Source organism: Engraulis encrasicolus, chromosome 24 (assembly GCF_034702125.1).
Source record: "Engraulis encrasicolus isolate BLACKSEA-1 chromosome 24, IST_EnEncr_1.0, whole genome shotgun sequence".
In the NCBI taxonomy this organism is placed as follows: domain Eukaryota; kingdom Metazoa; phylum Chordata; class Actinopteri; order Clupeiformes; family Engraulidae; genus Engraulis; species Engraulis encrasicolus.
In genome coordinates this window covers 47,388,954-47,399,418 of record NC_085880.1, presented here as the reverse complement: position 1 = coordinate 47,399,418, position 10,465 = coordinate 47,388,954, and the positions used below count along the sequence as shown (strand labels likewise).

General features: G+C 45.7%; 2 protein-coding genes across 2 annotated transcripts in view; one reads left to right on the top strand and one right to left on the bottom strand.

The window, feature by feature from the left end:
* map4k3b (mitogen-activated protein kinase kinase kinase kinase 3b) overlaps nucleotides 1-3,176 on the top strand; it is a 48,029-nt gene extending 44,853 nt beyond the window's left edge. The window contains exons 20-24 of the mRNA XM_063191319.1: nucleotides 57-125; nucleotides 1,455-1,547; nucleotides 1,991-2,061; nucleotides 2,724-2,779; nucleotides 3,058-3,176. Of these exons, the coding sequence (XP_063047389.1) occupies nucleotides 57-125; nucleotides 1,455-1,547; nucleotides 1,991-2,061; nucleotides 2,724-2,779; nucleotides 3,058-3,145 (377 nt within the window). The 3' untranslated portion in view covers nucleotides 3,146-3,176. The remainder of the gene's footprint in view (nucleotides 1-56; nucleotides 126-1,454; nucleotides 1,548-1,990; nucleotides 2,062-2,723; nucleotides 2,780-3,057) is intronic.
* Nucleotides 3,177-9,088: 5,912 nt separating this feature from the next.
* arhgef33 (Rho guanine nucleotide exchange factor (GEF) 33) overlaps nucleotides 9,089-10,465 on the bottom strand; it is a 27,404-nt gene continuing 26,027 nt past the window's right edge. The window contains exon 18 of the mRNA XM_063191318.1: nucleotides 9,089-9,356. Coding sequence (XP_063047388.1) covers nucleotides 9,221-9,356 — 136 coding nt within the window. The 3' untranslated portion in view covers nucleotides 9,089-9,220. The remainder of the gene's footprint in view (nucleotides 9,357-10,465) is intronic.

Below are 10,465 nucleotides of genomic sequence, written 5' to 3'. Positions count from 1 at the left end.
GATAATGACGATAGTCCTTTAATCTAAAACCCTCCTCGTCTTTTGTCTATGCTCAGATACGCCCCAGACCTGTGTCATCCACGTCACCCAGCTGGAGAGAGACACCATCCTCGTCTGCCTCGACCGTGAGTACCCTAAACTTCATAGTTATACTAGTCTGTCTTGGCCATCTTATTAAATACTAAGTCTGCCTTGACCATCTTATTAAATGCTAGTCTGTCTTGACCATCTTATTAAATACTAAGTCTGCCTCGATTGTGAGTCCAGTGCCGTTTTCCGCCTTTGGTCCATTGTCTTTTGCCTTCCTTATTTTCTCTCTCTCTCTCTCTCTCTCTCTCTCTCTCTCTCTCTCTCTCTCTCTCTCTCTCTCTCTCTCATTCCTCCCTCCATCCCCTTGCCCCCTGCCCCCTGTCCTGCTGCCGGCAGCTCTGGGCCTAGTGCTGCCCTCTAGTGGACGTCTTTTATTTTCCACTGCTCACTCAGGCCTGTCAATCCCACCACAGCACTGTAGCAGTCATGGGCCTGGTGGACTTGGCTGACGTTTAAAGGAAACGTCAACATGCTATTGAGTGAATAAAAAGAAAAGAAAAGGGCTTAAAGGGACACTGTGTGAGATTTTTACTTGTTTATTTCCAGAATTAACGCTGCCCATTCACTAATGTTAACTTTTTCATGAATACTTACCACCAGCATCAAATTCTAAGTATTCATTATGACTGAAAAAATTGCACTTTTCATACATGTAAAGGGGGATCTTCCCCATGGTCCGCCATTTTGAATTTCCAAAAATGACTGTACTTGGACCATACTAGAAAATATTTGTTTGCTTTCATGAAAAGATCCAATTTGGCAATAGGTAGCCCAGTCTCAATGAGCAGCATAGTTGCAGTACCTTTTTTGTCCATTTCCTGCACAGTGTCCCTTTAAGGAAGAAAATATAAAAAGGAGTGTGCAACCTTTTTTTTAATGAATAGAAAGAAAGTCACTTGTTTTTGTTCAGCAGCAGGGCTTGTGCCCAGGCTAAGCCACAAGTGAAGCTGGATGAGGTGTAACCATGGCAACATAATGACACGCCTGGCTCAAATACTCTCACTCTCACCGCTAAGTCTTTTAGATGTCTGAATAATACAAGTCAAGAATGCCTTGACAGCCAGTTAAATGGCACACCAACTACTCTTGTGGCCTGTGTCCCAGTTATCATGGCTGATGGAGCTGATCCAATAGTCTGACTAAATGATGATGAAGATGATGACGATGATGACGATGATGATGTCGCTGAGTATGAGAAGAGTAAACTTAATTAATCACCGAGGAGGAGGAGGAGGAGGAGGAGGAAGAGAATGATGATCATGAGGATGATGATGAGGATGATCCTGTTCCTACTATACCTGAGTGGTCATGGTGTGTGTGTGTGTGTGTGTGTGTGTGTGTGTGTGTTTCTGTTGGTTTTGCAGGTTGTATAAAGATGGTGAATCTACACGGCCGACTGAAGTCCAATAGAAAGCTGTCAGCGGAGCTCACCTTTAACTTCCAGATTGAAGCCATAGGTGAGTACTCCTGAGGAGAGGGAAATGTCTTCCTGCTTGCGTCAGTACCGTTGTCGCCGTGTGCTGTTCACAGTGTGGCTTGACACTTTTGAAGGGTGTTATTTTCTTTAAGTGTTCAATGCGTCCTGATATACTGTTACACTTTGTAGTTTTTGTTTACGAACATTTACTTAGTTGAACTGAACATACTTTTTGTTTTTTGAATATTTGTTTATTGAACAAAGGCGTCTGCTAAATACTAATGTAATGTAATGCAGGAAAACTGACATGTAAACTGTGTGTGTGTGTGTGTGTGTGTGTGTGTGTGTGTGTGTGTGTGTGTGTGTGTGTGTGTGTGTGTGTGTGTGTGTGTGTGTGTGTGTGTGTGTGTGTGTGTGTGTGTGTGTGTGTGTGTGTGTGTGTGTGTGTGTTGATTCTCCTCTCTCTCTGTGTTGCGTGTGCAGTGTGTCTTCAGGACAGCGTTCTGGCCTTCTGGAGGCACGGCATGCAGGGACGCAGCTTCAAGTCCAACGAGGTACGCAGACACAGACGCAGACGCTACTCGCTTGAGGAAAAAACAAAAATAATATTCTTGAAAGCAGAGGCTGGAGCACACCTCAGCTTAGTGTTAACCCTTTGACGAGTACCATCACAACTATGAGATTAGAATTTTGCCAAAATCTTGAGTTCTCATTATGATGTCATGGGAGCTGTAGAGTGTTCCAGTGAAATTCTAGAAGAACTGGGAAAAAGTCCTTACTTCTCAAAGTCTGTGCAAACACCCGACTAACGTTTCAGTGTTGCTACACCTTCTTCAGAGGGATGATGCGTAGAGTCCCAATTGAAAAATAATGGTCTTTTTTGAAAGGCAAAACAATCTGGTGCCGAACGGATGTCTTCTATAGTTATTTCCTTTTTATTTTCAGTGCATTACACCAGTGTTTCCCAACCTTTTTTGTCTCGTGTACCCCCTGCCTTTTCATTGTGCCTTGAGTACCCCTAACTCAAGTTCTATATTGCTTTCTCTATCCCAACGTGACTATGGTCCCTACATTTGAAATTCCCATACAAAGTACCCCCTGCCGTGTGCTCTCGTACCCCTAGTGGTACATCTACCCCTGGTTGGGAAACACTGCATTACACGAACAAATCTCACAGATTTTGTACTTGTGTGCATGCGTGCGTGCTCTCCTACAGATCACACAAGAGATCTCCGACAGCACACGCATCTTCAGGCTCCTGGGGAATGACAGGTGAGGAGGCTTCAAAAACACACACACACACATACACACACACACACGCACACACACACACAGGCACACAGGTGTTATGCTCCATGCTTTCTCTCCTGTCAAAATAATAACCTGTGTGTGTGTGTGTGTGTGTGTGTGTGTGTGTGTGTGTGTGTGTGTGTGTGTGTGTGTGTGTGTGTGTGTGTGTGTGTGTGTGTGTGTGTGTGTGTTTCTGTGTGTGTGTTTCTGTGTTTCTGTGTTTCTGTGTTTCTGTGTGTGTGCACGTGTATCTGTTTCAGGACGGTGATCTTGGAGAGCCGACCCACAGAAAACCCCACCGCTCACAGTAACCTGTACATCCTCGCTGGCCACGAAAACAGCTACTGAGCACCCCCACCCTCACCCCCCATCAACGCTCCCAAACCTCCACCAACTCCCCCGGCCCCACCCCACATCAACGCTCCTCAACCTCCACCCCCCATCAACGCTCCCCAACCTCCCTCCCCACCCCACCCCATCAACGCTCCCCAACCTCCACCACCCCACCCCACCCCACCCCCCATCAACGCTCCTAAACCTCCACCACCTCCCTCCCATCAACGCTCCCCAACCTCAACCTCCCTCCCCACCCCACCCCCCATCAACGCTCCCAAACCACCTCCACCTCCACCCCAAGCCCAGCTTTGGGACGCTCTCTGCCCCACTCCTCCTCGCACCCCAAGCCCAGCCTTCTGAGCCCTCACCAGACGTGACCGGAGCTGTCCTGCGTTGTCCACGCCAGTGAGTCGCACACGTACACTTAAGCCACCGCCAGGCAATGCCAGCACCACCACAACCACAACCACCACTAACTACGTGAAACACACAACCGATACGGAAAAACTACCCCATCTCTACACAACCACCCAACCAACCAACCACACCACTACTACTACGCGATCCCACTTACACAACGCTGATGCCCAGGAGAAACTACCCAGCCTCACTGGGCAACTACAGGAGAAATTACCCAATTACCCAACAGGCTACAAGACAGACTACCCAACCCAACAGGCTCCAGTATATAATAACCCAACCCAATGGCCCACTACAGGAGAAACTAACCAACCCAATGGCCTACTACAGGATAAACTAACCCACTCTCAATGGCCCACAGGACAACCTACCCAACCCCAATGGAAACTACCCAACCCAATGGCCTACTATGGGACAGACTACCCAGCCTCAATGGGCTACTACAGGATAAACTACCCAACCCAATGGCCTCCTGCAGGATAAACTAACCCACTCTCAATGGCTCACAGGATAACCTACCCAACCCCAATGGAAACTACCCAGCCTCAATGGCCTACTACAGGATAAGCTAACCCGACTTGATGGCCTCTTTATTGGGCTCAAGATCTGGATGAGCAGAGCGAACAACAACAGCAACAACAACCACAAACTTACGCAAACACACAACAGCAAAACAAAACAAAACAAAAATCAAAAGAGAAAGCCGTTGCGCACCCTGTTCAGCAGCAGGCTCCACTCCCCTGCCAGCCAGCATTACGCTTCTCTGCTACAGCCTCGTACTTCGCAAACATTAGTGACTGCTACCGTTTTGTCGGAACTCAAAGGTGGGTTGCTTGTTACTTCGTGTAGTTCATACATTTGTTTCGTTTAATTTCTTTCGGCATGCCAACGCGTTAGCAGCCACCTTTAGGTTCTGGCTCTCCGAGCAGAGCGGAGCTGAGCGGAGCGGAGCGGAGCCAACAACCTGCCGTGTCAAACAACCGTGTCGGTGTCGTCGCAACTGTGTAGCTCTTCCAGAGGACCACACTTAAAAAACAACAAGCATGAGTGTCGTAACTTGTACCATACATTACGGTGGCCGTGCATTAATATATGAACACAAGTTCAAAAAGTAAATAAGTAAATAAAAATGAAAAAACAAAACATAAAAAATAAATAATAATAAAAAAGCTGAAATATAGCTGGGTGTGATAGCGTAGTCCTGGAGGAGCAAAAAAAAAAAGCCCCCCCTCCCTTCCCAAGATGAACTAGCTGTTTCTTACTAGTGTTCTCCTCTTCCGTGGTAGCTCACTAAAGCATGCTTGTCATGTGTAACACTTGTAGTTCACGGAGAGAGGATGTCGACCCGTGGCAGATGGAGACGTCTGCTGAGACGTCTTACTCGCACTCGCCTCGAGATCCCTGATTGGTGCCGAAGGTCTGATGAAGGGCCAGAGAGGGCTGCGAGTGTAGTTTTAATCGCTAACGACCGCTAGCCGCTAACGACCGCTAGCCAGAACTCGATTTTAAGGAAGTTGTAACGACTGCTAGCCAGAGCTCGATCCTGAGAAAGGTGTAACGAGCACTAGCCAGAGCTCGATCCTGAGAAAGTTGTAACTGATAAAGACCGTGGTAGTCCGAGCCCGATCCCGACTTTAGGAGTCGCTATTGGCTACGTGATGGACGTGTGGTGCTGTGTGGTTGTGAGTGTTTACCGATTCAGTTTTAGCGATTAGCCAATGGCGGAGGCCTGTTTTAGCGATCAGCCAATGGCAGAGGCCTGCTGTCACCATGTGTCCTTGGTGATCATCATGTCATTATTTATCTTTCCCCGTCACGACAAATAAAACGTTTTGCTTTTAACGTTAGATGCACAAACTAAACTCGAGTACCCCTAATTTATGTATTTTGAAAGGAAAAAAGTATGTTGAATTGAATCTGAGGTCTTGATTTGCTTTTATACTATTTTTGTTGTTTTACTTTCACCTTCTTTGTTTTTTTAACTGAAAGCCATGTCACCTTGTCTGTGTTTTTAATGCTTGTTTAATCACTGGTGTTAAATTTGCACAAAAGGTTTCTTTTAAATGTGATGTTCAAGTATGAGCAGCATGTAAGTAAGCGTATGTGTGTGCACCTGTGTGTCAGTGTGTGTGTTTGTGTTCCCGTGTGTATGGATCACTGTGTGTGTGTGTGTATGTGTGTGTGTGTGTGTGTGTGTGTGTGTGTGTGTGGGTACCTATATGCAACACTTGCAGGCATACTGCACTTGCGTGTGCGTCTCTTCACATTACTGTGTGTATGTGTATAACTATTCTCACCAGTTCCATGTCGTCAGCAGAATGTTGTTGTGACCAGGAAACTTAGGTGTTCACATTCTCCTCTGTTACTGAGAAAGAAACCATGATTGCTACGGAAACCGTGATCGCTAAGGTGAAACCATGATCAAGTTTGTTTGTTTGTTTGATTTTAATTATCCCCTTTCCACGTCATGGTTTCTGTTCCACTTTACTCTCCATCTTCTTCTTCTTCTTCTTCTTCTTAACGCTAAGCTTAAGTGTCTTTAGTGAGATATGCTCTTTAACTTATTTCGATGCGTTCATTATCCAACCATGTTTAAAACACTAAATGCATTCCTCTTGGAGATCCGTAGCTGGAGAAACGATGTTACATCACGATGTAATGCCAAAACGCTAAGTCACTCGAGTCATGGCCAAACCTTCGTTATGTTTGTTTTTGTTTTTGTTTTTATTCCGTGGGTGTCGCTACGTCGCTACCTCGTGTGGGGAGAACGGAGTGAGTTATGTTTTTTAGGTGTTGGTCGAGCTGATGGATCTGAGATTGATATCGCGCCGGATGGATGTCGCACCATCAGACACGTTGATGAATAACCGCAGAAATACACCAGCGGCGATGCGATTCAAGCGACAGAGTGCAGCAGCAAGCGATACGAGCGATTGAGGAGACTAGAGTATGTCCGTACAGGCAGAAGGCAAAGCATTCAATCATTCCCATTGGCTGTGGTCACTGACCTCTATACAGTCATTGGCTGTCGCGGCTTGTCGCCGAACCGCGTCATAGAAAGTTGAAAAGATTTCAACTTCAAATTGTCGCGCTCGTTGCGCAAATCGCTCTAGTCTCCAGAATCGCTTTTGTCTCTCGACTCAATACAAAGTCAATTACTTCCGTCGCTCGACTCGCTCAAATCGCCGTTGGTGTATTTTTGCGGTAATAATCGTGATTGATCAAAGTAGACCAGACTCTGTCGCCCCTCCCCTCCCCCCTCCCCCCCACATGTAACCGTTTTCTATTGCAATGCATATGACCTTGTACATAGAGTTATTGCAATGCGTATGACCTTGTACATAGTGTAAGATAAAAATCAGTTTTACAAGACTGTATAATTGCCTCTATTTTGTTTCCAATGTGAAACAGATTTATGAAACAACCTAACTCATTAAAAGACAGAAATGAAAACCTGTTGACGTCCGTGTGTGTGTGTGTGTGTGGTCTCCTCTCATTGCCCCATGTCTGTATTGTAAGGTGTGTGTGCGTGCGTGCGTGCGTGCGTGCGTGCGTGCGTGCGTGCGTGCGTGCGTGCGTGCGTGCGTGCGTGCGTGCGTGCGTGGTCGGTCTCCTTTCATTGTCCCATGTCTGTAGGCTAAGAATCTGGCTCAAGAGTAAACCAGGTTGAGTTCTCTTTTTTTAAGATCTTTTTTTGGTCTTTCATACTTTATTTTTGACAGGATAGTTTGAGAGAGAGAGACAGCAAACGTTTGGGAGAGAGAGATGGGGAAGGGTCGGCAAAGGATCTGGGCCAGAATTGAACCCGGGTCGGCCGCATAGTACACAAGTTCCCTAAACCTAGTAGTAGGGCCTAAACCAGGTTGAGTTAACCTTGTGGTAAATTATCTAATAGAAGAGCCCGGAGTCCTCATCTTTTTAACTAAATGATGCCTGCGGGTACATCTATTAGCAGGGGTAGAACTCCCTATACTATTGGTTCCCAACCTATGGGCCGGGGCCCACTGGTGGACCCTGAGGGTATTCCAGGAGGGCCTTGGAATGATTTTCCAAAAATAATAATCATATATTTGGTGTATGTTGCTGTTGATTTATTTGAGTTTTACTCTTAATTGGGTCAGAGGTGGGCCCCGAAAATGTTGCCTTAAAAAAATGCCTTATACTATAGGTGACCTAAGCCTGATTGATTACTTAACCATATTCTCAGTATATCCCCCATGTGTGTATGAAAACTCCACGAATAAGCCTTCAAATCAGGTCAAACAAGGCCCACAACATATTGCAAGAGTACTTCTGTTTATTTGGTCTTGCTGTATGCTGAAAATAGATAGTTGTTACAGCAATGCTAGATAAATGAAAAGTGAAAGAAAGCCCATTGGGAAACTCCAACTCCCATTGTCATTGTGACACAGCACTCCACAGCACACAAGTGAACACTGCACACAACGAAATTGCATTTATGCCTCACCCGTGCAAGGGGGCAGCCCTCAGTGGCGCCCCATGGGGAGCAGTGCGGTGGGACGGTACCATGCTCAGGGTACCTCAGTCATGGAGGAGGATGGGGGAGAGCACTGGTTGATTTCTACCCCCACCAACCTGGCGGGTCGGGAGTCGAACCTGCAACCTCTGGGATGCAAGTCTGACGCCCTAACTGCTCACCCATGACTGTCCATACATAAATATAACCATTGCTGATACAATATTTCACCTGATGACCTGCATAAGGCACACAGTTGAAGATATGAAGCAGATAGAGTTGTATGAACTAGAGGTTGAAGCAAACACATCTGTGTGTACAACTCTCATCAAAGCATGTAATATACGTAGTACTAGTGTTGTAATTACATTTGTAAGAGTACTTCTACTTTATACACCTCTGATATGAAGGATATATTCATAAGTGAAGCACATGTATGATCATGAGGTGTCTACATTGACATCATGGCTACTGCACGCATCTGAATGGATCCAGCACAAGGCACTTCATATATAGTTTGTTTTTAAATTCAGTGCTGGCGAAGCTGTGGAAAAGCATCTATTTACAACCCTCAGTGGTGACTTGTTACAGATTTCTTTTTGCCACCAGTATAACGCAGTAACATTGTAGGTCCACCAGGTGGCATAGTAGAGCTGGGTACCAAAAGGAGGAGGCAGGACGCAGACTCCTCCACTGCAGCTAATTTCAGATGCACTGAACAGCACAATGAACAACCGTTAAATAATGAAAACAAACTCATGGCGTCATATAAAGTTGTTCCTCAATATTTACATCTGCAGTGCTTTAGCTTAGGCCTATGTAGATATCTCCTGTTACTGTCTCACACATGATAAACTTTTGATTGGATCGAGGGTGCTCCATTCTTCATTTAACCATTACATTGTTTTGGGTGGTAATATCCAAACTGAATTTGCAAAAAAAAATAAAAAGGAAAAAAGGAAATTCGGGACGACAGAAGGGGTGGGGGTGGGGGGCAGAATTGGGTTCTCATTGCACTGTATGTATTGGGTAGGGGGCCCGTCCTGGGCCCAGCCAAAGCTGCCAGCGTCCCTGTCTTGTGTGCGTTGTTGTGTCCATGATGTCAGACGGCGGTGCCTCTGTCCCCGTCCCCCAGCCGGTTTCCTCCCCGCGGCGAGCGGCCCTGTCTTGTGTGCGTTGTGTCCATAATATCAGACGGCGGTGCCTCTGTCCCCGTCCCCCAGGCGGTTCCCTCCCCGAGGGGAGCGGCACGACTCCAGATCTCCAACGCTCTCCAGCTTCTCTCTCTCCTTCTCTCTCTCCTTGTCCTTGCCCTCGCCACTTGACCTAACTCAACACACACACACAGGTTAACATTACATTACATTGCACTTTGCAGAGGCTTTTTATTCAAAGCAACTGATAGTTATTTAGGTACAGGGTATGTGTTACAGTCCCTGGAGCAATGTGGAGTTGGTTAGGTGCCTTGCTCAAGGGCACTTCAGCCATGGATGGAGGTAAAGGGTGGGATTCGAACCTACAACCCCCAGATTGAAAGACCAACTCCCTAACCACTAGGCCACGGCTGCCATAATACATGTGATAAGTCTATACAACAAATACACCATTGTTGTCACATTTTTTTACAAGGCTGGAAAACTACTTGTAACTGATCGTTACTGTTTTACAAACACTTATTGAAGCAGAGTATTCTGTGCGATACTGTGTGATGTAAAGAGGTGTTGATGCAGCAACGCATTTGATGCAATCAGCTGATTATAATGAACTACAGGACTCAGTGGGTCAGCTGTGTAAGAGGGAAGTGAGAGGAGGAATCTATAAGATGAGTAGAGTGGTAGCAGACAGAGACACTGGACAAGGCAAAGATGATTCAGATTCAGTTTTTAAAAAAACATGTCTGAACATACACTACCGGTCAAAAGTTTGGGGTCACCACATTTTCCTCCCACAATGCTTCTTTCTGACAGTTAAGCTTATTCCTTTTCAATTTCAGTTCTGGTATAAAATCAGTGTATAGAGTAATTGTTCCTTGAAAATAATGCATGCAACAAAAGCAATTTGATATTGGAAAAAGTAACTGTTGAATGGATTTACTTGTATAGACAAACCAAAATGTATCACTAACTTTTGACTAATCAAAGTGTACCTTTACTAAGGTAGTGTCTAGTCTGGTGTACTAATCAAAGTGTAGACTCCTTTGGCATTAATAATAGCCAGTTGCGGTTCTACAGATTCATTCCTGGGATGAGATGAGGTCCAGAATTGCCCATGAGTTCTATGAGCCCCATGCATGCAAAAGTTGATGTCTGCTCCTGTCAATTCATACAATGCCGGATGATATACACATCATTTGAAAGAGGAGAATCTACACTTTCCAACGATGTATGGCACTGGCTTGCACACTAAAACATCGCTGAGACAATGGATTGTGCATT